This window comes from Pteropus medius, unplaced genomic scaffold (genome assembly GCF_902729225.1).
Source record: "Pteropus medius unplaced genomic scaffold, Ma_sr-lr_union100, whole genome shotgun sequence".
Taxonomy (NCBI): Eukaryota; Metazoa; Chordata; class Mammalia; order Chiroptera; family Pteropodidae; genus Pteropus; species Pteropus medius.
Genome location: NW_024343578.1, coordinates 1,639,540 through 1,667,533, shown reverse-complemented (window position 1 = coordinate 1,667,533; position 27,994 = coordinate 1,639,540). Strand labels below are relative to the sequence as shown.

Here is a 27,994-nt window from a genome sequence, read left to right as displayed (position 1 = left end):
AAACTTTTTTTTTATTCTAGCATAGTGCTTTCCTCCTACAACTCCTTGTCTCTCCCTCCATTCTCTCGCTCTCGCTCTCGCTCTCGCTCTCGCTCTCGCTCTCGCTCTCGCTCTCGCTCTCGCTCTCGCTCTCGCTCTCGCTCTCGCTCTCGCTCTCGCTCTCGCTCTCAGAGGAATTTGAATCCTACATATGAGCAATAGAAGAAAAAAGTGTCACTGCTGTAAGTCTGTATGTCATACTTACATTTGTACAGCACTCAGTCCCACACACTCTCTGCCCCACGTTTTAGAGCAAGCAGATGTGTAGTGGCCTTTCACTTTGGCCCTGGCAGCCTCTCTCTCTCTGCTAGCTAAACATAAACTGTTAGTCAATACGTAAACTGGAACTTATAAATAATCTTATATTTATATTTCTTCTAGTTACCACAGGAATTAAAGAAATCCTAGCCAAACATAATTTCAACACGGAAAACATAGATTAGAAGTATATTTCATAAAAGTAAGCAAAAGAAAAACAAATAGAGACATATATAAAAAAGAGGAAGAAGTTAAAACATAACAATGCTCTGTCCCCAAAGATCTGGCTGCCAGTTTTTTTAAAAAATCAAAATTGTTGTGTGAGTCGCTATCCAAAGAGTAAAAGCCATTCAATCGGCTTTCTAGCAAAAGCCCAACTTTTTCTGATTGTCAGATCAGAAATAATTTTCTCGTAGGAAAGAGCAACTTGTGACATTTTATAGCCGACACCTTTTTAGTAAGTTTGGGAATGCCATTCATAGGATAGACAAGTGGCCTCAAACCTCTCCTCTGTCTTTGAGACATTTATTGTCATTTGGGAGTGCTCAGCTCAAAACAATATAGCTCAATAATGATATCGATTAAGCCATTCACTAGTACAGTAGGTACAATCACAAATCCCAATTAATGGTAAGAGAACTGAGGATAGTTGGTTGATTGGTTGATTGGTTGGTTGGCTCATTGGGTGGGTTGCTGAATTGGTTGGTTGGACTACTAGTTGGTTGGTTGGATGGTAGATGGATAGTTGGTTAAACAACCTGATGAATAAAGCCAGAGACAGTAATTTTCTTACAACCCACTCTGCCTCTGTGCATCCTCACATATAAAAACAAGTGGAAGTGACAACGAGAATAGTCATCAAATTCATAATTTAAATTAGCATACTTTTTTTTTTTAAGTAGAAATGGATTCCCACTTAGAAGCATCCAGTATATGCTTGTTGTTCAATGACTGATTTCACAGGTGATATAGCATGGTGGTTAAAGGTGCAGGCAGGCTGTGGATTAAGGATAACTTCAAATTGTGACTCTGATAGTAATAAGTTATGTGACCTTGGGCAAGTTTCTGAACTTCTCTGTGCCTCAGTTTCCTCAGCTATACAATGTGGGTAGGAATATCCACCTCACAGAATAATAGTGAGGAATGAATAGATGACACATGAAAAAATGCAAATGCAAAGCGTTCAATAAATGTTAGCAATAAACCAAAAACGTCTGCAGAATTTTTCTTCCCTTAGAGTAGTGTTTCACCTGAATCTAAAACCTCAGACAGCAATATGCTCTTTAGGCAATTCAGTTTCCCCTGGGCACAGTAAGCCCAAGGTAAGATGCCGTCTACACTATTATTGATCATTTTATCAGCCATTGGGATAAATCTCCATTGAAATGTCATTTAAAGGTTTATGCACTTTGAAAATTAAGCATTGAATTTTCTCTGATTCCCGAACTTGTGATGCTTAGACGCCCTCATTTGGCACTTTGAAACTATCATCCATTTCCCATTTTGACTCTAAGTTTTGGCTTCAGGCAACCAGTTGACATCGTTTTAAATGGAAAAGCCAGCCCTGCCTTCCCAACCTTTCAGCAGACTCTTTCCATGTGTCAGTCTTCTTTCATAACTTTTATTTAAGCCTCTCCCCCAACTGCCCTCAAGTGATCAGGTCCCCATTAAAAACAGCTGTGGAGACTCATTAAGTTCACATGCTTATGACTTCTCCTCTGCACTGAAGACCTGGCCCAGCTTTCTCAGACTTATCAGACACACTTGACCTTGGATCCACTTCAGCCCCTCTGTTTCACCCATCAGTGGACTCCTTGGGCCTTGGCTGGGGTGCCCTGGGCTGGCAAGTGGAGTTGGTATGGCCAGATGTCTTCTCATCTTATAGAAATACATTTTTGGTTAACCCAAGCAACAACACTAAGACTTTTAAGGAGCTCTGTTCCACCTAAGGTGAGTGTTAACTTCAGAGGCAATACTTCATATACTCACTAATTCCTTCAAGACACGTATACTGAGCCTCTCTTTCTTCTGTGCCTGGTACCTCCTGACCCCTGGGGAGTCACTGAGAAGCAGAGTCAGAAATGGCTCCTTGTCCTTCAGGAGCTCACTGGTTGGCACTATCAACTGTGATAGTGCTATGGATTAAACTAACATGGGATGGTCAGGGAAGGCTTTTTTGAGGAGTAGCAATTAAGTCAACTGAAAATAAAGGAGATGACATTGAAGGCAATGCCCAGAGCAAGAGAAGTGCTTCGTAGACAGAAAATACCATGTGTGAGGTATTGTGGAGGTGGCAGAGGTCATCGTGGTCTATGGAAACGTAGTTCCATTCAGAAGGAAGGGAGAAAGAAGGCCATGCCACCTCTGGTGTCAGTCTGACCCATAGGAACTATTGTCTCCACACTCCTCTCATTCTCTTCTCCCACTCACCTTTATCTCCTGATGAGAGCACAATATTTTGCAAAAAGAGTGAAAAATGTGAAGATTCTCCTCTACTAAGGCATTTGGAGGAGGTGTGAGAGCAGCGAGTGGGTAGAAAATTTCATGTTCAAATTCAGCTGCCATCCTCCCTTGTTCCAAAGGAATAGAGACTAATCATCATGATTAGACTTTATAAGGCCTTTTGAACATTTCCTCTAGAATCTGAACACCTCCTTGAAGAGCTGGGAGGAGAGCTAAATCAAGTATCCAGGTGCTTCCACTTCTGCAACTACCCAGCCCAGCCAGTGGGGCTGGAGAGTCATTGGAATAGCTTTTGAGGACAAGGGCACAGGTGACTCCTACCAGGCACTTTCTGTCCAAAGTAACCTCTTTGCAAGGAATTTCCCCCCACCCCCCAAAAAATGGTATTTCGATAAATGAACAAACAAAACAGAAATAAACTCATAGATACAGAGAACAAATGGATGGTTGCCAGGTGGGAGGTGGGGCTGGGAGGATGGGTGAAAAATGTGAAGGGATTAAGTACAAATTGGCAGTTCTATAAATTGCAGCATAGGAAATATAGTCAATAGTATTGTAATAACTATGTATGGTGTCAGATGGGTACTAGACTTATTGGGGTGATCACTTCATAAGGTATATAAATGTCTAATCACTCTGTTATACACTTGAAACTAATATAATGTTGTATGTCAACTATAATTGGATAATAAAATTATTTCTAAAGAGAGAGTATTTTGACATGATAGTTGACCTATGATGGAAAGATATATCAAGTGGTGTGAAGTAAGGGTCAGTCTGTTCCACAATCCAAATATTAGGGATCAGATTGTGACACCTGGAGGAAAGGCAGTAAGAAGTGGCACCATGTGAGCCTGAGATTCAGAGACTCAGGCCCCACCCTCAGGTGTAAGAATCCAGCCCTCCCCCTTCTTCCTTTTCTCTCTGCTTTTTCCTCTCTCTCTCCCCGTCGCTTCTCTCCTCCGCCTCCCCTCTCACAAATGAAAACAACAGGCACAATATTGGGCTTCTAAGTGATCATCATTGAGGTCGTACCAAAAATCATCCCCCCAAAGCAAAAGGCAGAACAAAATGCAACCAAGCTCAACTAACCTGTATCCACAACATCTTGCTATGAACTATAGAACAACTTTCCTTTCTGAGAGATTCTAAATTTGTAGCATTAGGATACTTGTAAAGATAGCATACAGTAGGTGACCAATAAACATTATTTGCTGTTTACAGATGTAAGCACAGGTTCTTTGAGGACTTAACTATCCACTATGCACTTTACACCCACTCAGCACTTTGCACTCACCCTCCCACTTAATCTCAACAACCCTATGAAATAATCATTGCCGTCTCCCTCTTTCAGATAAGAAAACTGACACTCAGAGTGTTAACAGACTTTGCTCAAGGTCACACTGATAGCAAATGTCAGAGTCTCTGATTCTCAAGCTAGTATCTTAGCCTCCTTGGGGCTCATACCACTTTACAGTTAATGCAAGCTTGGTGCTCCACTTCTTACCTACAAGCACCCTTCCTTACCATCTGTGACTGCCAGATATCCATAGCCTGGTTTTGGGCTTTAACCTCAGGTTCTGCCTGTTCTGCCTTTGTGACTCTCAGCAATATTGAGTCATCATATAGTTGAAGAAAGATGACTTCAAAAAACAAAAACAAAAACACTTCTCTCTGACTCTTTCATTCTCTGTCTTTATGTCTGTGCTTTTCAAACAACCTCAGCCCTAGATGTTTTGTCAAAGGTGGCTGTAGAGTAGGTGCTTACAATATCTGTCAAAACTTAGAGTTCCTAATTTCTCTAAGCCCTCCAGCCTGTCAGTCTACCCTTTGGACAGGGTTATGAGCAGACACCTTCTAAGATGTTTGGCTTAATTTGGGGGAAAGTAGAATAGTGAGGGAAAGCTAAAAAATATTTCCTCTATTTCTTTTTATTGAAGGAGAAGTATGGAGAAGGCAATTGAATACTATTTGTTGTGAAGACATAGATATAACAATTGGTCAGACTAAAATCTTGCTAATTTTGTCCTGATTGTACTATAACCCACTATCCTACTCACCTAATTCCAGTGGGCTTACTCCACTCCACTGCACTTCCTAATGATAATTTATAATTTAATCAAAGTGGTTGTTGGCAGTGAGGTCTACTCAAGAAGTCATCATGGTGACTAAATTTACCTGACATAACAGCATTGCCTATGAAAACTTAATGCCACCTTTCAGAGTCAGCGACCCAGGTATAGATCAATGGCATAGCATCCTTGCTTTTGACCTGAGATTTCTCAGCAATTGGTGAATCACACTGTTAGAAGTACCTGCTTCTTGCTTAATGGTGTAGCCAAATCTTTTAATAATCTGTGTAACCCTGCTATTCAAAACATGAGTAAGTTTACACACATTATTAAAGTACAGTATGGCATCTTCTCTGCCACCAAATTCCTGTCATGGAATCCTAATTTAAGGAAGAAAAAATGAATTAAAAAATTATTAAATGGAAGCATGGTCCAAGAAAAGCCAGTTGGTACTCAGTATAGATGAAGCAAATGCTATTTCCCAGCCCTTACCCAGAAGAACATGCCTGCTATACTGGAACAAAATATAAGGCACCTTTGTGACAAGTGGAATATTAGGCATAGAATCTTTTAGGAGCCTTGGTCAGTCCTCTGTTTCTCTTCTCATCATCAACGGGTAGGATGCAGACCAATCTAACCAAAATAAGTGGATCATAAAATGTACTTTTATACTCTAGTGTATAATGTGTTTTTTTTTCCCCTTCCATAGATTGTTTCTTAGCAAGTAATGGGGATGTACAGAAAATCCCCTTCAACTGTGTCTGACTAAGCCTCTTGGTTTCAGATATTAACTTAAAAATTGTGTGCCTGGGGAGTCCAGGGACATACAATTGAGATCAATACCACTTTACCAAGTGATCCCAAACACCAGTCATTTTTGTTGTTTTTACTTGTTTTCAGCCATGAAAATAACACTTCAGATACTTAATTTCTTGACTGGTCTGGCTAGTTTTTTTTTGCTGTTTGTCCTGTTTCCTTTGGTGACATGTGGCAGATGAGATCTTGCTTTTTTAAAAAGGAAAACCTTCCACCAGCCGGTGGGACCCGGGATCGTACCTGTGTCCTATTGTCTTTGGTAAGGCAGAAGGGGTCGGCTGGTGGAAGCAGTGGGCTTTGGAGTCACATAGCACTGGATTCAGGTCCCACTTTCTTCACTGTCTGACCTTGGGGACGGTAACATCTCTGGACCTCAGTTTTCTCCTCTGTCCAAGAAAATAACTCCTACTTGGCAGTGTGACAAGTAAGATTTGCGTGAGTTGATGTTAACCTGTAACTGCCATTCTTCTTTCTTCATCTGATTGTTATTCCTTTCTTAAGTCTATTAAGTCGTCTTATTATTATTAGAAAGGATCACATGCTTTAAGAAAAACTTCTTTGCATGACAGTTTTCAACTGGTGTGCCCCAAGCTTGCCATCATTCTACTCCAACAACTTGGTGTGCCAAGTTCGGAGCCGAAACAGCCTTCTCTCCTGCTCCAGGACTCACCTCTGTTCCCTCCGCTTCAGCTCGGAGTGGGAGCCAGGCCGGGTGCGTCAGAAGTGAGCCCCCTAATGGCCAGTCCGAACTCGATCTCACCCACTGCTGGCCTGTATAAGGAGCACAGAGGTCCTCATTTCCAAAAACCATTTTCAGCAAATAATGAAACATTTGACTGAAGTTTAGTTTCTAAACAAAGTGGAAATTGTGAAGATACATTTATTTTATTTAACAAATTTAGGTTATAATTGCAGTTGTACTCAATTTTCCAAACAAAGAAATAAATTTAGTGAAGTTCTGGAGTAGAGAGTACAGTTCATAACTGTAGGGGTTGGGGGCACCAACCCCCCACAGAGTTGAAATTTTGTAAACTTTCAACTCCCCAAAACTTAACTACTAGAAGCCTGCTATTGACTGGAAGCCTTACCAATGACATAAACAGTTGATTAACACATGTTTTGCATTTTATATGCATTGTATACTGGATTCTTACAATAAAGTAAGCTAGAGAAAAGAAAATATAAGACAATCATAAGGAAGAAAAAATACATTTACAGAATTTATTGAAAAAAAATCCACACGTAAATGAACCGGCGCAGTTCAAACCCATGTTGTTCAAGGGTCAACCATGTAATATTTCTGATACAACTGTAAAATATCACAATATAGGATCTTTTGCTTTACATTTGATTTTCTCAGAGTCATCACAGGCGAGTCAAATATGGTAGGGTTTGGTCAATTTTCCCAGCAGCCTCTTTTAGTCTCTTGCTTTTGTAGTCACTCTCTTTGGGACCATCTTTCATATTATCTATGGTGATTTTTTTTCTTTCTTCACGTGTTACCTCTGATAGATCCTAATGTGCCAATGGCTTCTTATGTGATTGGAAATGATCACCAACATCACTTTCGTGGACTTCATGAAATCTCACCTCTTTCTCAAGATTTTCCATCGACTTTATAATCTGTTTGCCTTGTATCTGCCTTATATTGTCCAATATTTACAATATTCTATAAACAGAGAGATAGTGACCAAAGATATAGGTCTAATAACAACAATACTAATTGGCTAGGAATGTTTGAGTAGGAACTAATTTTATAATTAGGGTTGGGGGGGTGGTTTGTAATGACTTTTGATTCTCTACACACTTGGGAGGATTCAGAGAGTCAATATCTGAATATGGAGGCTGCTCCTATATTTAACATGTATTTATTGATTGAATGGTGTCCAGATCTTTGCTTCAGTGTCTAGCTTTGCAAAATGGGGATCATGACATTCAAATAAACAAGGATATAGATTTGTCTAATATGATCCAATGTAAACTGGATTAAAACTCATTGGAGTACTAGTATAATGGAAGGAAGGAAGGAAGGAAGGAAGGAAGGAAGGAAAAAAAAGAAAGAAAGAGAAACACTGCTCTCTCTAAAAGAACTTTCTACAGTGATGGAAATGTCCAAAATTATAATCATTAGCTACAGCTGGTATGAAACACTTGAATGCGACTAGTGCAACTGAGGAACTGGATTTTGAATTTTAATTCACTTAAAATTAAATTCAAATATGCATATAGCTCATGGCTTCCATATTGGACAGCACAGCTCACATCTCGATGAGATTGCTTCCATAATCCTGTCTCCTGAAAATGGAGAAACGTTGTCAAAATTCCCACCAGGACCAAAGTAGTATCCATGCAGCTAAGAGTTTCTTCAAATAGCAGTCTTCACATAGTCATTCATCTGGCCCCTCTGAATAACCGAGAGAAACCTCATCGCTCACCAAAACAGCCAACTCTTTCATAAAAGGTGCTAGCAGGGCTTTTCATTTTCTGCTGCTTCTCCACCACTGCCTAGTAATAAAAGATGACTCTTTCTGACCAACTCAGTGCTGTGCTTTTTGTGCCTGACTAAAACCAACTCCATGGATAGGTAAATACCCCAGAAAACACCAGCCCTGCGGTGGCCTGGAGCTAGGGGGAATTTAGCTCAGGGTAAAGATATGTTACAAATTAAATGTTGCAGTTGGTATGTAAAGCTGCAATAAATAGAAACTGAGTTACATCAAGGACGGAATTAAACCTTAAGTTTAAACTCCACAGCACTGTAATTAAAACTTAGCCTGTAGCAAATCATTCACTTGAGATTAAAGTAGTGTGGGGGAAGCAGAGGTTTGGGTTTACCTTGCTTTCCACAATTTATAAGTCTGAGCTACCAAAAGCTAACAGCCCTGCCTCCATATCCAGCTCCCAATTAAAAACACAGTTTGAAAACCTTTAGGAGGCCTGAGGGGCCCCTTTAACAGAAGTCTGCCCCTTCCCTCCCTGCCTAAGTCTATGAACAAATTAAAAAATACTACCTGGTCCCCTGATGGTCTTCTGAGCTGACACGGTGTTTTCATTAATACATCATTAGAGTAATGACATTGTGCTGGTGTCTTGCTTTCAAAACAGCCTGTACCTCAACTATTATGAATACAGGCTTGGGAAATATTATTCAGGTCATATAAAGGGGGAAAATAAGGAAGAGAAACCGTAATTAATAACTTTTTAAATGTATATTCTTTTTATCCTAATCTAGGATGTTCAGGTTTGCTCGGTGTTTTATTTGTTAGTTTTGTGAAGTAGATGTGGGGTTGGCTTAACCACGGCACTCAGTCCTACAGCCAGCAGGCATTTCCATTCTCCAAAAACACCCTAAAATAGGTTTCTCTCAAGTTGGAAGTACGTCATTTTGTGTAAAAGCAGTCTGAGGATACAAAGTTGAAACTGTGGTATTTTTATTTTCTAGACTGTGAACTGTTACCTCATAGACAATAATGGATTTATTCTGGTGTCTGAAGACTACACACAGGTGAGTGAGAAATTTCTACCAACTCAAAGTAAGGCACTCATTACATGCTTGGGTCAAGGAAAACAAATGATGGTGTTAAAACTTCTAGACAATGATCTATATTTAAGAGGTAATAGCAGGAGATTATAAAACCTTATTTCCATCCTTCTAAGAATGTCTCAGCCTACTTCTCAGCAGGCCCCAAAGTGGTGGGAGAGGGGATACAGAGCCCAGGGTCTGCTCTCTCACTCATAAAATATTCAATTTATAGAACTCTTTGCCTCAAGGGTAGAGGTGCCTTAAAGAGCTTGGGCAATTTTAAGGAGTTTTCCTCCTTTTGATATTTTATCTTCATATATATATAATTTATATATACACACAGACACAGATATACATACACACACACACACACACATATATATATATGTGTGTGTATATATAAATTGGGATATATATATATATATATATATATATATATATATCACAATGTAATTATTATTTTTATGGCTTTCTTCTGGTTTTTACTTTTTAAAATGTCAGTTATCAAGTTTAAGGATTAATTTGGGCTCTCAACATTGAGGGATAAGGATCCAGAGGTAGACAAAGAATGTTCTTCATTTGATTGAGCCACATGGGGCAAGAGGGAAAGAAATGGGAAAAAAAAAAAAAAGCTATGGGGCTGAGCATAGAAGTAAGTATGCAGTGTATTTAGAAATCAAAATAAGAGTTAAAATCAATAGCAATGCAATAGGGAAACACAGGTTTCCCTTTTAAAACCTTGCATTACAACTATTTTGCAATAAGAAATTAAATTAACCTATTAAAAGAGCAAAACGGGCATGGTTAGTAGTGTTGTGTAATATAGAGGTGAAGGCAGAGGGTTTCTTGTGTAAGCTCTCTTCTTTAACTAGTTTTGAGATCTTGTGTGCATCACTTAACCTGTCTGGGCCATCAGGCGAGCTCTAAAAGGAGGATCGTTGACTACATAAGGCTTCTTCTGACTCCGATATTTGAGGATGCTCACATTTTATAATGAAGTCTTATTTACATCATTTGAAATTCTCTAGTAGTCAACAGTACAATCGACCCATTAATGCTTAATAAATAAATTAGTTAATTGTCCTTAAGTGTGGCTCCTCAGGGTCGGAGCTTAATGATTGTTAAGCACTGGCCCCAGTGCTTTTAACTTGTAGTAACTAAATCCCTCTCTTATCCATGAGATTGTTGTGGGATTTTTAAATGCACCTTAGATGAGAGAGAAAACATACTGTTGAGACTCAGACAGCCCACACCCCATCTCTTAGGTGCTGAACATCACTGGACATTGGAGTTAATGGACGTTATTTAGGAGGAGTAAGCCCATGAAACAAGACCAGTCTCTGAGAGAGCAGGGAAGTCCATAGGCCTAGGGTAATATGCCCATTTGGCTGAGAGGAAAAACACTGAGATATTCAGGGGATGGTGACAGAGGGAAACTAGACTTTTGGTGGCAAACACGCTATAGTAAATGTAAATATTAAATTATAATCTTGTATACCTGAAACATGTAATGTCATTAACCCATGTTACCGCAATAGAAAACAAGTAGAAGAATTCGTTGATGGACAATAAGCCAAATTAATCACCTGTGAGAGGGAACTCTGTCCTCCTGCTATAATCGTGAAGGGCTGAGATAGGAACTTGGTCCTAGGGGAGGAAGGACGTGCTGGGTGTCTTTCAGTGATGAGCCCTGGACTAGCCAACAACATGAACCACTGAAGTAGCGACTCTGACAAAGCCATGGCCACTGCATATGGGCTCTGTGAAACAGGCCTGCAGTGTTGCCCAGCCTGCTCTGCCAGGGCCTGTTCGAGGTTATCTGGTTTCCTGTACCCTAGTTCGGATAATTCTCCATCTAATTACCAGCTCCACTGACACATATGAAATAGTAATGTCCTTCTCGCCTCTAGCGGCAGCTCATGCTTACAGAATTTAGTTTCCAGGTGTCCCTGGAGTGAAAAAGGCAACGCTCAATATTCAGTCAGTGAAATATTTCCTTCTTCCACCTCTCTTTCTTGTCTTTTTGGCAGTCTGTATAGGCCTTTCTGCCTGATGAGTCCGAGGAACCTGATTGAAATCACTCAGTTGTCATGGAATCGGGATTTAGTTACTATAAAGCCTACAGAATGTATTAATCAGGCTCTTAGAGTATTGCCCTCTACCCACCCATACATAAGCTGTAAATCCTCAGAGCAGTCACAGTAGACATAGGGGTTCTCTACTGGTCTGCACCAACCCATTCCAGGGTGTTGGCAGAGGACAGCTGTTGCCCTAAGCTCAGTTCTGCTGTACTGCACGCCCCCGCCCCCATCAGACCCTGGTATTACTGGTTCCAGCAATCTGGAGGGATGCACGAGGATGTTAATCCTTCGATCCACCCTTCAGAGTCTGCAACCTCGACCAGCCCCATGAAGCAAATTTGCAAAAGCATCAGCCTGGTGATGGGGAAGGACTACTCGACCTCAAATGCCCTGAAGACAGCCCGGAGTAGGGGTAGGCCACTGAAATCTGATCGACCGTGCTGTGTCCTCAAGGGGCTGGACTGTCTTATTCCTTCTCAATGTACAAAATAAGAATGTTCTTCAGAAAGGGATTTTGAGAAAGGACATATTCTCAACTGTAGGAAATTTATAGGGCCGATGAAGAGGATTGCTATATTTCCCTAAACAGGTCATTCAGGAATTATAAACAATTCTTTTTATTACTGCTTAGGAAGTCCTTTTCACGGCCTGTTTTTTATCTGTATGAAGTAGTGTTTTAATCACAAAGGATTGAGTGCAGATTAATGCTTACTCCATCCAAGGGTAATGGTGTGGTGTGTGTGTGTGTGTGCGTGTGCACATGTGCTCGCGCAGGCGCATGTGTGCATTTGTTTTAATTCCAGCACTTGGCATGTGTTATGTGATGTGAACCCCCTCTCCACTGCTCCGCCTCTGCCGTGCATTGTGGAACAATCACATCTGCTTACTAGGTTGCTCTGTAATCCCATGACTTCTCATGACTATTAGGCACTTTTCCACTTTCGTGTAACAGCAGTCCTAAAAACCTGCCTTTGCCCCTATCGGCTCCAGAACAGACTGTGTCCATTTTTCTTTCTTCTCTGGTGTTTGGGCTTGTTATTCATCTCCACTTCCTCATGAGTCTTCTTTTCTTCCTCACAGACTGGAGACTTTTTTGGTGAGGTCGAGGGAGCTGTGATGAACAAATTGTTAACAATGGGCTCCTTTAAAAGGTAAGGATTTTATGGTCCTCTGCGCCCTCCGAGAAAGTTTGCCTAAATAAAATAAAACAAACCAAGGTCAAATAAAGCAAGCCCAGACTTGACCCCATGGCTGGTTTGTACTTGTGTTGTGCTCCAGAAGATCTCACTGAAATTTGATTCCTCTTGCATGAGTGTTAAGAGTCTTAGAACCACAGCTCACAATGAGTTTCCTGCTCACCCAGCATAGAGTTTATTGGAGGCCAATATTGAAGTTGGAGCCTGCACTGGGACACAGTTAATGTCAGTCTCAAACGAGTGACTGCAGAAGAGTAGGAAACACGTTTTCACCTGGTCAGCGGGAGGAGTGTATTTTGTCTCACATTGACAAACCAGGGACGCTTGCTTGAAATCTGGAAATCAGGGATGGAAAGTGATATTTAGGGACTCGTTGATATAATTTTAGAAAATCAAGTGAAAGGTCTCAACACCTGCTCCCAAATGGAGGTAAATTTACATCTGCTGCTAGAAGAAAACCAAGATGTTGCCAAATTCCACTGGTGACATGTCCTACTCAACCGGGTCCTGAGAGCTCTCACTGACCCTAAGTGAAGCTCGTATAGGACACCTTCCTCACTGTGTCCCTCCGGGGAGGGCCAGGCATGTTCTTGGGAGCACCAAGGCCTACGGGAAAAGCCATCACCCTATGAAATCAGGATGCCAGGAATGTCCTCCAGGAGTCAACCTGTCTCCCTTCTCTTGGCTTCCCAGAAATGGCAGCCTTTGAAGTGGTTCTTTCATGGGCATATTTGATGCTGTTAAATATGTAATAGCAGGAAATACAAGGATGGACCTCGGCTTGCCTGCAAGAACCATTGCATGTTGGCTGCCAGTGGGAAAGGCAGTCTCCCAGTTTATTGCTCTCCTGCAGCTGAATGGCCAGGAAGTGTTAGCTCAGGAAATCAGACTTTTAAGCCAGTCAACAAGACCAACTGAGCACTGTGCTGAAAGCAGGGAATTCAAAAATGATGACCCAATTTTTGAGATTCCATAGCTTGTTTGTGCCAGAAGGAGGGAATAAAGAAATGGTATAAAAAAAAGTTGGCTTAACTTCAGCACTTCTGCAATCTCTGACACACTTGTTCTCAGGCCTGCCTGTAGCAGGAGTGTTCACTCCTGCTCAATTCCCTTTTTCAAATTCAACCACAGTTTTTAACTTTTTTGCCAGTAGTCATTGTACATATGCTTGAAAACTGCTTGGAACTGGGCTTGGGTTACTGTGGAGTTTTCCTGGACTTTCTAAAGCTTCCCGGGACAGCTTCTGGATTGTCTGCCATCCAGGGCACCTCTAGTTTTTCATATCTTTATGTGGATGTATACATTTGTATCATGTTAGCTTGTTTTCAACTTGGAGTTTGGGTGGGGGGAGAGACAAAAGATGAAGAATAATCACACACATGTTTCTCATTTGAAAGCATATTTTTCAACTTCTTTAACAAAATCTTTTTTTTTTTCTTTCTTTTTCCCTCTTGGATATTTCTTTTAAACAGTTTGGTGGGAGAAAAAAAAAGGTTGTAGTGGAATTTTAAAATCCTAGTCTCCTTATCGTGAGTGAAAAATGGCTGGCGTGAATCTAGAACTTTCTTTTTACTATGAGAGTAGCTAACATTTTGAAAAAAGGGAGGGCTGGGGGCTTTTCTCTATTTTAACAGCAACTGCTGTCATCTGGGAGTTAGTTGACAAATCTCCCGGGCCTCTTTGAAGGGCCCCCCTCCCTGAGGCCAAGAGAGCAAGGAGAGTCTGGGTTTTAGAGTCAGATGGATTGGGTTCAAATCCTGGCTCTGACATTTCCTTGCTGCATGACTGAGAATAAGTCAGGTTACCTCTCCAAACTTTGGTTTTCTTATGGGGAAAATGAAGATGATAATAATAATTACTTCCATGGGTTGCTGTCAGAGTTAATGAGATAATAATAAGCATAAAGTTCTTACACGGTGCCTGGCATATATTAAGGGCTCAATAATTGCTAGCTGCTGCTGTGACTTTTGTGGTTGTGGATCTTTGCTTAGTCTTGGCTTTGCTTTCTGCTTGGCACCAGGTAGTGCTTCTTCAGCATTCACACTTCTCACAACAGGCTTCCCAGGACACTTGATGATGGGGTCTCCAGTATTTGGGTCCTGCAGTCTTTTTCGAAATCAGACCTTCAAGCCCTTGCCCTTTCCAGCATGCAGTGCTTACTCACAGCATAGGTTGACAGTCTTTTTGTGAAGAGATCTGTATTTCAGAAGCACTGAAAGGATGTACCCAGAAGTAACTGACAGTGCTCTGGGACAGGAGTCATGCACCATGTTAAATTGAGCCTCAATCCCAAACACAAGATACATGGAGGCTGAGTTGCTCTGGCGACACGGCTGAACCCAGGTAAAGCTCGGGAACGGTTCACCGAGATGACCTCTGATCCCAGTATCTTGATCAGTGCCAGGGTGACACAAAGTTTTTGATTTGATCTGCTTAGACCAAGTCCTAAAAAATGAGTTTCGTGTATAAAAACCCTACACCTAGAAAGACAGAGCTCAAAGAGAAGGATACTGCCTCCCTTTATCAACCTCCTTTTTTGTCTCCCTTCTCTGCTCCGTACTTGCTGCCTCTCTCTGACACTTGCCTGCGTAGCAGTGGATTGTTTGGCCACTTGCCTGGTGACCTGACAGCCATTCTACTGAGCAGTGACATCAGAGGGAAAGAACATCCACTTCCACATCTGCAGTGCCACATTGAAGGGAAAGAAAGCCACTGATCTGTGTGAACAAATGGCCAACTTGAGGGAGCGTTGAGAACGCTCTGCAGCAGCATGGGCGAACGATCTAAGAGACAGAATGGTCACTCTTGGTCGCTTTAGCTGAGTCTCTGACTTAACCCTATCTACCCAGCTTGCACCTGATGTAGCATCCAGGGGCCAGAAAACATACCAGTCACTACAGCAGTATGAAAATCATAATCATCATGGCTACCTTCCCCGAGCACCTTCCATGCACCAGGCCTTGGTGTCACCTGACAGGTCTTACCCCTTGCAGTCCTTTTTGACAACTCTGTGAAAACAGTTATGAACAAGACCAGCTGTACAATCTGTGGGGCGCAGTGCAGAATGAACATGCAGAGCCCTTTGTTCAAAAAGCGTCAAGAATTTCAAGACGGCGACAGCAGAGCATTGAACCAAGCATGGGGCCCTTCTAAGTGCAGGGTTCTGTGCAAATACACAGGCTGTGTGCCCATGAAGCCGACCCTGGGTGTAAATATACTCATTTTATAGATGGAAATAATGAGGTTTAGAAAGGTTAACAACTTGCCCCCAAGTCTCTGTGTAACAGAATTCGTTTCAAACATCCTGCAGTCTGGGCCCAGAGAGAATTTTCTAGCTCCTGCGCTGGACCTGGTTCTGTGTACGATCGCATGGTATAGTCCGTGGAGCTTCCTTCAGTTCTGTTTGAGAAATGAAGGACAGCCAAGGAAGAGGTCGTCTCAGCAGTGTCTTATCTGGACAAACAGAACTTTCAGGATGGGAGGCCAGCTGAGTGATAAGATCACCCAGATTTCTTTCAGCTGAAGTTGATAAATCGTTGAACCAAGCCACGTTCCCAGGCTTCACGTGTTTTCTCATACGATACTATATGCCTGGTCAGCCTTTTTGTGTTTCAAACAGAGAGCTTCAAATATTTTTTCATTCTTATCATAGGAAGTAAGTGGACTCCCTGAGTCATGACTCATTTAGGGTTTTTCATTTTAGCTCTTTCTCTGTTTCGCTCTTGTTCGTGTCTGGCAAGAGCCTTACATTCATATTTCTTAACATCCACGCTCTGTGGTGCCCACCAGCAATGATGCCGCCCCTCTTACAACTAGTGAGAGAAAACCTAGTTCCAAAATATTCTTATTAGAATTCATTTATTCCCCCACCTTCCTTGCCCCCAGTGATGCAAAGTCAATGTCAAATATCCAGGAAAAAGTGAAAAAATATATATAGCCAGACATGGGAGAGTATTCAAGCTTCCCGATAGGGCCTCTGTGATACACTGGACTTGAAATAAGGAGATTCAAGTTGAGCGTGAGAATCGCCACCATGCGGTCTTGGACAGATTCCTCGGTCTCTTTGAGCCTCAGTTTTTTAGTCACCAAAATTGGTACCTCAGGGGATTTCGTGAGAATCAACTAAAACAAAGATATGTGAAAATGCTTTACAAATTACAAAACTATTGCAAACAGGACGTAGGATTAGTTCTTGCATAAGAGCTCCAAAAGACTGAGATTTTTTTTTTAATATGTACTTCTTTTAGTCACTAATGACGCCCCCCTCCCTCCCCGAAAGGTGGTCACTGCACAGCAGTTTCCTCCACAGCACAGCCTTGCGGGTGGGCCTATGGGCCTGGCCTCTGCTAGCATCTCTTGGAAAGCTTTTCGGTGAATGCTGGGGCTGCACTCCAAGAGATTCATATTCAGTTCTTCTGAGGACGAAGCCCAGGCATTGATGCTTTTTAAAAGCATCCACTTGATTCTCGTACTTAACCAGGGTCAAGAAATACTAAGTCGAAAGTATCTGGGTACCAGTCTAGATGCTGCACACTTTGTTACTGCCTGAAATTTGGCAGCTTTAACTCACTAAATTTTACTTTTCTCTGCAGCAAAATAGAACTGAAGAATTATTCATATATCTGCAAGTGAGGGTTAAATGGAATAATGCACGCTTCTAGCAAACATTCTTGTGTTCTCTGCCAAGGGGTCTTCCCTTGTTCTTTGTCTATCTAATTAAGCTTGAGGAAGGAAAGACCAAAGGGGCACACCTGGCCTTTGGCTTACAGAGAAACGGGACTGTTTGCTAATAATTTGTTTCTACTTTGGGAGCTACTGATAGTTCCTATCTCTCTTGGCTGTGTCTTTTCTGTTTCGTTCTGGATTGTTTGTTTTGTGCTTGGTGCAGCATGCCTGAGCTCTCACCCCTCAAGACGATTTATATGTTCCCCGTGGAGCCTGGGGAATGTCCTCCTCTCCTCATCCCACACACATTCATTAACATAGTTGACTTGTGTAGAATTCCTCGTGTGGGTCCTTCTGCTATTTAAATAGCCTCTCTAGAAGGGTGACACATCAGGTAGAATTCAAGAGTGGGGCCATTTGTACTTCTGTCTCGGTATGATGGAACTGCCCTGGCACGACCGTGGGTGACAAGGAGCTTTCCCCGCCCTTGGTAACCACATTGCATTTCTGTGAATGCCCTGGCCTTGGAGTCTAGAGAGTGTTCAAAGAGAAGTCTCTTATGTAGATGTCTGCTCTCCTTCAATGCCGACTGCCCTACTGATGTCTAGTACTCAACAACTTAGGTTATGAATGTAATGGCTTCTTGGCTTCCTGTGGACCTGACCGTGGCCACAGAAGTCAAAGGTGGTGTTGAAGGGAAGAAAAAGACAGATTGGTTTGGACAATTGTGTTTCTGGGCCAAACTTTCTGGAGTGCAGAGATGTGGAGATTCCAATGGACCACTCTTTAAAATTCGAAAGCTGCTACTTGACGATGCCCGGTGACAACAATAACAATAGCTGCCCTCAACTGCATCATGATTATAGCATGTCTGATTTATTGAATACTAACTACAGGCCATTACTTCAAGCAGTTTACTTGCATTACCTTAATTAATCCCCATAACAACTCCATGAAGTAACTACTATCATTATTTCCACTTGACAAAAGACAGACTGGAAGTGGAGGCTCCAAACATTTTATTTTATTTTTTTCCAAGCATTTTATTTTATTTTTTGTCCGAGTTCACCCACAGCAGTGAGGGAGGAAGATGAAGTTTGAACTCATGACTCTTGGTTTCCAGATTGCAGACCGTGGTCTGTTAATCACCGCTCATCTTTTCCCATAGTTGGAGTAGACAAAAGTATATTCTGCAGAGATATTTTTTCACATTCATGCTTGTTTTGCTTCAAGAGATAGCAAAAGAAAGTTTCTCAATCAAACCGGGAGTCTAATATATCAGTTAGTAGCAAGTTCTACTAGAAATAATAGGAAATTGCAATATAACAAGGGGTTAAAGAATATGAGTCTTTCTCTTTTACGTGAAGGAAGTCTGAAAATACTAATTTTGGGGCCTCATGTTGTCACCCCTGTGAAATCCACTCTGAAAACATTCCAGAGATGTGGCTGTGTTCACCACTCCCAGTGTCCCCCATGCCCCACATGACAGTGTAGTCCTGAACAGAAATGTTCACCATCTAAATAGCCACCATCTAACTCATCTGTCCCTGGTGCCTGATCCCAAGCAATGAAAGCAGGAATACTCAGTAACACCCACTGGGTTCGGCTAGTAGCAACAATGGCAATGCTGGCACCCTTATGGACTGGTGTACGGAGCCGCAGTTATGAGCCCCACACTGTGCTAAGTGCCGCACTGGCATTACCTTGGTACAGTTGCTGTGAATGGTAGACACGGCTTCCCGAGCTTGGCAGAGCCCAGGAAGCTCCTCCAGCCTCCAAGTTCCGGGCCTCAAATGGATTTTGTATTAACTCATTCCCCAAGCAGAATTCAGCCATTTCCTTGCATTTCTTACTCAAAGAAGCAAATGAAATTTAATCTTTTCTATTTGGTATTAATCATGATTCCATTTTCTCCTTTGGTTTACCAAATAAAGATAATTTTCATGGAAGGGGCAGGCGAATGGGCAAACAAGCTGCCGAATAGGTGCACCTCCCGGCACCCATTCATGTTATCCTTTGACCTAACATTGAAGCTGGTGTGGCTGGGAGGCCAGTGTTCTGCTCAGCGTGGAGACACAGGTGATTCTGATGCTAGAAGCTCCTTAGGCTTTCCAGGGCCAACCCTGACCAATGAAATCTTGGGAGGAGGGATGATGCCTGGACCTCAGCATGTATATGAAATTTTTTAAGTTCCCCCCAGTGATTCTAAAGGATAGGCAGGGTTGGGAATTGCTATTTTGAACAAATGCCAACTGGTATGCTCACAAGTGGTCTTAGGAATTGAGAGTAAGTTTACATCCCATTTTCCAGATTCTTCTGCTGAGACCTATCCCCATAAGACCCTAAGAAGCAGGATATCTAGTGGGACTCCATGCTTGGGAAGCAGTTTAAATGCACAGCTTTAAAGAACAGGTGACGTAGGTTGAAATCCCAGCCCCTCCACTCGGCAGTGCTGTAATAACCTTGGAGCAGTGACTTCATCTTCTGAGCATTCATTTCCTCTCCTATGAAACGTACCATGCCCTTGACATCAGAAATAATGCCTACATTGCTGGCAGAAAGTAATTGACTATTTCTTACTGTTACTGCTTTTATACCTGGATGAGACGCCAATGTGATTAGTATCTGCAGCTTTATTTTTTATATTATCAGCACCTGTCAGTGAAAAGCATTTGGTGCTGATAGACCCTTTGCTTAATCTGTAGAATGAGTGAGGCTTTTCTCACGGCTCGCCTCTCCGTTTCTGCACTGGACCCTGAGCGGCCCCAGTACTCCATGCACTGGGCTCCAGGCCAGTGCAGCCACATGATGCTGTTCTCTGCTAATGATGGGTGTTCTGCTAATGATAGGTGTTCAGACTAGATTTGTTTTAGTGATTTGCAGTCGGAGCATTCAAAGCAGCAGGGCCAAGGTCGTGCAAACTTGCCACCTCTGCTGTGTTAGATATGCTGCGATGATCTTCAAGGACAGTGCAGTTTCTGTGAGAAGTTACTGTGGAGTGACATGGCTACGGATGCAAAAAGGAGAGAAGGCAGAGCACCTTTGGATCTTCTGTTAGCACTCAGATCAAAAGATTGAGCTTTCCACTTTCCCGGCTTTCTGAGAGGTAAAAAAACGAATAAGGCTTCCTATGGCTACAGTCCCTCTGTCGAGAATTTTCTGTGTTCCTACTGTGTGCCCTATGGCTTACAAATTGAAAGCTGCCCCAGAGAACACATTGTACAGCTCAACAAAGAATACATATTTTTGCATGCTACCCTAGTGAGTCACTTTGCTTCTCATAATTTTAGATTTAAAATGGCTTAAATATGTCCCACAGTGGGTCTCTGTGTCAAATGCCTCCCTGACCTGCTTTTAGGGCTGTATTTACAAACAGTAAGCTGTGTCAAGTTTGTTTTTTAGACAAACTATTTAGACAAAGTGAGCTAATTCACTGAGTCGTTATGGGCTTCCTGGCCTCATGGGCACATAGTAGGTGTTTAATAAATACTGGTTCTTAGGAACTAACAAGTCTAAAGTAGCTGAACTCATCATGCCTTTGAAATTCGACCTTCTGATTTATAGAAGGAATATTGTTCTTGGTCGTGATTTTTGTCGAGTTGGAAAAGAGCAGAATCAGTAAAATGGCTTTAAACAAGTCCTAATGTCACGGCCCTATCACCTAAGTCTCTCTCTGGTACAGCAGCACGTTGGGTTGCCCTGGCTTTGTTGGCATTGCTTTGAGTTTCTTCTTCAGAAGCCATATCTGCCTTCTCTCAAAGTTTCAAAGAGAACTGTCTGGGGAGCACAGAGATGCTAAGGATAAACTCTGGTGGTGATGTCACGAAGATTAAGGCACGCTATCGACACAGGAATAAACTCCCCCTGCTGAGGGCAGCAGCACAGCACCAATCTTGGGCTGGGCACAATGCTCAGGGCTTATTTCAGAGGTGAACGAAAGCAGGCAATTATCATGTTCTTTAACTATAATCAGCCAAACAGGATACAGGTAGCCACAAAATGGAGTTATTTAAAACAGTAACAAAATCATTTCAGAAAGAGTAATGATCTGGAAGTCTCTCTTTCCGCAATGTCTAGTTAAAGCTAAGCGTGGAGAAGACGGGGAAGACTTGTTTTGTAACCCCCCAGTGGCAATGGTATCAGGAGAGCCTCCTGGTGAAAGGAAAGGCAGATGCCCTGGCCTGGAGGCTGCCACAGAGCAACTGAGTTTGGCCCCAACATGTAAACTGCAGCCTTTGAAAGTGATCCCAGGAGAATCCTGAGCTTCCTGCCATCTGTCCGTCAGGGCGGTTGCCATGGCAAGAGGCTCTCACTAGCCCGGCCAGCTGGCCCAGACTGGCCTAGTGACCCCACAACAGCCCTTCAGCTTGGGTTGAAAGTTGATTCTGAACATTGATTCTGAGACTTTATATTGGACAGCACTTGCTGCCCAGTAAGACTCTGGGATGGGGCATAGGGCTGGATTCTATGCATTTCCTAGAATATGTCAGAACCTGCTACTGAGCAGAAGGCAGAGTGAGATGCGTGCAGCTTGGCCCTCATCTAATTCTGGTTCTGTCACTTGTTAGGTATGTGAAATTAAGCACATTGTTTAGGCTGGCTGAGACTTGATTTGCCTCTCCTCTGCCTCTCTGTAAAATGGGGATGATTAGAATCTATCTCGTAGGGACATGTTTAGAAGAGTACCTTGCATATGGTTGCTGAATAGAGTTCATCAGACATCAGCTGTTGTTATCATGGTCCTCAGCTAAGAAACCCATGAATAGAAGTTCCTGCATCATCTTTTGATAGCCCCAGTACAGATTCTGAAGATTACTTGTACTGTAGTAATGTGTGAATTTTACAGTATATCATATGTGCCAATGAGCTAAAGGAAACCAGAAGTCCTGTCCATCTTTCAACCAGCTGGGTAAGGCCTGAGTCAATTCTCATTGTCTTAAACGCCACCCCCATTAATTAATAATGGCAATGAAAACCAAACTAATAAATTATAACGGTAGCCACAACCCTGCCTTCTGTTGAGTGTTTCTTCTGTATTATGCATTGTGCTAAATGCAACACATATGTAACCTCAGTTAATCATCACGTCCACCCTATAAAGTAGCCACTATTCTCACCATTTTACAAATGAGGAAACTGAGGCACAAAGAAGGTAAAAAATATATATATATTTAATAAGTAGATGAATTAGGATGTAAACTCAGGTGTCACTGACTTCAAAGCTGGCATTTTAACCAGTAGGTCACACTGCCATGTGTCACTTGAGCCTTTGGGAACAGTGTAGTTTTAACAACTCATACTCTAACAAAGAACAAAATTAGGGCTTCTGTCATAAGGATCATACCAGGCCTAGCACACTACATACTTTCATAGGCCTGACCATTTAAATCTCAGAACATCTCTGTGAGTCATTTTATAGGTGAGAAAATGAAGCCTCAGTAAAAGGTAAGCAACCTGCTCAAGATTTCACCCTAGATTAATGGCAGAACCAAACTTTAAAATCAAGGCCAAACTATATTCACATCTACAACCGGAAACTCAACCCATGTTGCCTCTCACCCAGCTCTGGCCCACATGTCAGCTGCAGACAGAGTGGGGCAGTGTGAAAAGAATGACGCCTACCATAATTCTTGCCAAATCCTCGAAAGCCCTTCCTGGGTCCTCTGTAGAAATCCCCTGGATGAGTCTGTAGGCTGTGGCACAGTGGGTCAGTCAGGGACCGATTAGAGTTGTCCATTGTGGTCTGCCGTTGATTCTGTGGCTGGGTTACTGTCAGGGCTGTGTCAGTAATTTCTGTGAGAAGTTTGTTTGGGGACTTCCCCGAGCCAGATACTTGGCTGGTTGTTCATTCCCAGCACAGCATTAAGTATGCTCCACATTAAGCATTGTATTATTCTAGAAAGGAATTCCTGCGGGGAAAATTCCTTCCAGTCACGTAGGCGTTCATGTAGTATTGCAGTGTTAACATATCATCTGGCAACTGTTATGTAACTCAGGCTGGACTCTAAAGTGTCTCTCCTTTGGGGTGCCTGGAATAGTGGGAAGGAGAGCTGAGGGGAAGGATGGAATGCATGTCTCCTTTGGGATAAGGTGTTTGCTCCATCTAAAAGCTGTTAACTTGCTACCAGAAACTATTATTCTCTTTTACTTTGTAAAATTGTCAATGAGAAATTAGAATATCTGGAACAATTTTAAAGTAGGACATTTTTTTTTTGCAACTGACTAAGGCTCATAATTGGGACAAAAGCTATACTTCTTTCATTAAGGAGGAAAAAAATGCCCATTGTTTCATAAACTGCAGGTTTAGAAAGTAAAAGTACACTCACTATAATGGTTCTGGTAGTGGGGCATGAGAATTAGAACCAATGAGCCAGCTGGTTTCCAACAAATCATCAAAGTGCTGGGCTTATCTTGGTCCAAGCGTGTCTCCTAGTGCTTGAGAGAGACAGAGGATCCTTCCATTCCTTAGTCCAAAGTGGCCTTCCCCAGCTTTCCTTGACCTTGGAGCCATGGCCAAGGTAGATTCCATCCCGGGCCCAGAATCCAGTTCAGAACAGCATATTCCCTTTGGAGTATCCTGGTCCATGCAGATCATCCTTGTCAACCCAAAACGACTGTTTCATCATTCTGAGGATTTTCTCCTTCTTCTCTTTCCACTACGATACCTTTATTTCCTTCATTCTTCAAGTTCCAAGTGGTGCAGACTAGAGAGACTCTGTCTACCTGACGCTAAACACCGAGAGCCAAATGCTAAACACCGAGAATCGGAGTGGAGAAAGATTGGCTATTTTATTATGAATGGTGCCACCCAGGAGAATGGGAGGCTAATGCTCAAAATCCCAAACTCCCCAATCCAGGGTTCAGGGAGGATTTCTGAAGGTACAGGGAGAACTGGTATGCAGAAGCACTGGCGGGGCAAGTTTTAATCGGAGGCCTCGGAACGTGGTCATTTTTAGTAAGGGCGTCAACACAGGATCTTCCTGGCAACAGACCCTCTGCTTCTGAAAGGGTTCCAGTGTTCAACTTCCAGTTATGTCCCAGTCCTTCGGTTTGGTGGGGTGGCTGGTTGGGGTGTGGAGACTTTGGTTCCAGGTGCAGGTGGAGGTCAAAGTTCTCTCCTCTGCACATGCTTCAGCTGCATAACTTGTGGTTTTGAAGTGCTGTCTCCAAAAAACAACTCAGGATCTCGTTAAGCAAAATAGAACAATTTTGAGCTGGTCCTGATTGTGTCTCCAGTCCTGGACTTTACTGCGTTCCTGGTGTGGAGGCTGAAAAAAATAGAATTTTTCTCTCACCTTCTAAATTCTACTAGCTGGGCTAATAATCAAATTGACAGAGACAGGTTAACAGGAGAAAATGTCCAAAGTTTATATGTAGATTCGGGGGTCTCTAAGAATGTGACCCATGATGCCTTGGGCAGTTGAAGTTTATAAGTCATTCTGGACACACGAGAAGGGTCAAGAGTCTGGAATTTTAAAGGGGAAGTGGGTAATTCACAGGTAGACAAGAAAGAGGGAACACTTTACAAACAAATTCCTGCTGGGCAACCCAGAGACAATGAGACAGAGGATCACCCCTGCAGAACAAATTTCTGCATGGATCCTTCCTGTCCACCATACCTAACTCAAATAGGCTATGTTGGATATGCTAAAATACCCTTCCTAAAACAGGCCTTTTTATCTGAATTCCTTCAGGCAGGAAGGGGGAGGAGGTCAAAGGTTCCTTCTGAGTTTTTTGTTTCTTAACAACCAGCTTAAAATCAATATCTCAAAAGGCACATTTTGGAGTGGCAAAACTTTACTGGACCCCTTTACTGGTTTATCATTCTTGTTAGGTCTGTATTTACAAGTCACCGCTGCACTCGATAGTAGTATTAGTAACTGTTCACCTTGCTGGTCCCCACCATCTTTTGGTTTCTGCATTTCCCATATTAGTGAAGCTCCTTTCCATTCTTTCCTGTAGAATTACCCTTTATGACTATCAAGCCATGTGCAGAGCCAACAAGGAGAGCAGCGATGGTGCCCATGGTCTACTGGATGTAAGTACAGTGCATTCACCCAGAAAACAACTGTATGTTTCTGTCTCTGTGTATGAGTGTGTCTTCTCCTTTGGGGCAATCAAGTCATCTTTTTCAAAACCATGAGTGTTTGAAAGTATTTCTTGATTTTACTGGTTAAGAAAAGTCACTTCTGTTTAAACCCAAATTTAGTGATTATATGAATGGCAAACAGATCTAAAGTCTCTGATGGAGTAATGCAGCAGCCCTCTTTTGATGGATAGAAAAAAGGAGAAGTTTTATGGATTCTCTTATTCTTTATATAAAAGAGAATTTGGTTTGGTTCAACAGAAATCTTCCTTTCGGTTTGTAATAGAGCTGTTAGCCTATGAACAAATTCACATTTCGATCATAGGTTCTCCATCCTAATCATACTGCTGCTTTGTTTCCGCAGCATTCTCCCTGTAACCGCTTCCATGGCTGATGTCAGAGTTGAGGATCAATCAGTTTAACTCTGGTAGCATTAGAAAATGACTTTCTGAATGCCAATAACTGCTATAATTTACTCTCAGTTTAAAAATATAATTTACAATGTGCAAGCAATGATTTGAAAACACACATACAAAACAAAAACAAAAACCCAGATATAGATACTCCAGTATAGTCTGGCATATATGTTTAAATATAACCCTTATGTATTATTTTGTAAATTCCAAAAAGTTATCCTAAAATTTGGTTTGAAACAAAATTTAAGAGTCATTGTGGTTTTAAAACATACACACCTTCTCATTTGCAGATATAGGATCTTGTGAGGGGATTATTTAAAAACCAAGTATTTAACACAGTTCTCCTACACTAAGAGAACAAGAAATGATTCAGAGCTAGAAAATATCTGAGAGGCAACTAGGAACTAAGAATTTGACATTTTTTTTTTTTTAAAAATACTGCTTTTTAGTGAGAATCAACCTGTCTTTTCAAACTCAACTTCCCTAATCTTAGCATGAGTATTTCCAGACTTAAAATGTTCCCAAGGTATGTTTTCATCATTAGGCTTAAAAGCTCAATGGCTTTACCCTTCTGAATGATAATGTGTATTTAAATTTGTTAATCCTGTATTTACATAATCCCTTTGTTTATCCATACATTGAGCCAGTGTCTGGTAGGAAATGCTTGAGTGCCTTTTCTCCTGGCCTCTGGGAGAGCTGCCCCAGTGTCTGCCCCTCTCCCCTTTCAGAACCTCCTTAATCTCCTTATTCATTCTGTCCTCTCTCAGACTCACACTACCGAGGACCACTGAAATGTCACTACCCATCCCAGCAGGTACAGAGATGCAGAACTGTCCCATGGTCTGACCACCTGGGTCATTTTGAAAGAAAGATGATTATTTTTCAAGCCCTAAGGATCAAGAATCTTAATGGCAAAACCCACAGCGCTACAAGATTGCATTTGGTTTTAGAAATAGTTAATAGTTCACATCCTTATCTGACCCTAATCCTGAGGGCCCTGCGATTCAGGAAATTATGGTGATACACTCAGTCAAATCAGAGCAAGAGATGCATCTGAAATCTGGGTGGGCTACTAGTAACCCCTGTAGAGTTTTATTATTGTTCTGTTTACCTACTGGCTTGAAATAGGGAAGTTTCAAGAATGGTTAAGGGTATAAAAATTGGTTCTTGTTTTATTTAAAACTGATTAATAGTCCCCCATTCCTAGCACTAGTCCTTAACATCAAAATGCTCAGAAGGTAGGATTAAGCAGCCATCACTTAAGAAACCAAGATATGGCATTTCAGTTCTCTGATACCTAAATGGAACCATGAAAGGTTCTGAGATTTTTCTGGACTTGCCAGCTGGAGCCTGGGCTTTGCCAGTGTCATTGCCTGTCTCTCAAATCTGCCCACCACTCACATATCTGGCATACCTAGGTACAAAGAACTAACTGAGGGGGGACTTGGTATTTTCCAGAATCAGGAAATTGAATTATCCACATAGGAAATATCACAGAGTAAACAATCCAACTGCTTTTTTTAATTAAAATATTCTGAAATAAAGATCAAGCTGTCAATGCCTTCTTTTATAGAGTGAAGGAGATTTTCTGTAAGGATAAAATCACATGTTTATATGGTTATCATTTTTTTTTCAAGTCTAAATATGTAAGTGTGAGAAAAGGCAGCTTGAATCATACATAATTCATGGACAACATTAAAATCAAATATATGCAATTTTTGCTTATTTCAATGAATGACATACAGTGATGGAGAACAGAGAATCACCTTTCTGAGAGGCAGCCCTGTAAATTACCATTTGAAATTAGTTATAAGATTCCAGCCCCTCAGCATTAAGCTGTGAAATATTAGCCCCTAGAGGGTAAAGGTTTAAGCATCCTTTGCTGAACTTCCTTTTTCCTCCCAGAGATAACCCCTGTATTAGATCATGTTTATTTTACTTGTAAATCACATCTTACTACAGGGGAGTTCAAAGTTTTAAAATGTTAGTTTTGGGATATAGTATCCAACCATTTTCTTCTTTCAGCTAGAGCTTCACTGTTTTTTAACATGATATCAATCTCTCTGAAAGAATAACATTGTCTTTATGTAAAGCCTTAAGTTAAACTAAAAATGTTGTGTGTGATACATTTTTTTTTAATGAACTGAATTCTTCTGTTCAGCCTTATAATGCCTTCCTTGCTGCAGTAAAATGGATAATGACAGAATTTGTCTTGTAAGTACAATTGTTCCATTTTTAAAAAAACTATTATTCTTTTCTTTTGTATTATTAAGTGAATTGAGAGTCTCTGCTTCATGTTTTCAATAACTGATTCATAATACTCTGAATAACCTCATTAAAAATCTCAAAATATTGAATGTTGAGACCAAAAAATTATCT

At 41.6% G+C, this 27,994-nt stretch overlaps 1 protein-coding gene across 4 annotated transcripts in view; it reads left to right on the top strand.

Moving 5' to 3' along the window:
• Window positions 1-27,994, top strand: part of CACNA2D3 (calcium voltage-gated channel auxiliary subunit alpha2delta 3) — a 793,860-nt gene that overhangs the window by 708,850 nt on the left and 57,016 nt on the right. For all 4 annotated transcript variants that reach the window (XM_039867421.1, XM_039867422.1, XM_039867424.1 and 1 more), the window contains 4 exons: window positions 9,091-9,153; window positions 12,333-12,403; window positions 25,076-25,151; window positions 27,777-27,829. In XM_039867421.1, coding sequence (XP_039723355.1) covers window positions 9,091-9,153; window positions 12,333-12,403; window positions 25,076-25,151; window positions 27,777-27,829 — 263 coding nt within the window. The remainder of the gene's footprint in view (window positions 1-9,090; window positions 9,154-12,332; window positions 12,404-25,075; window positions 25,152-27,776; window positions 27,830-27,994) is intronic.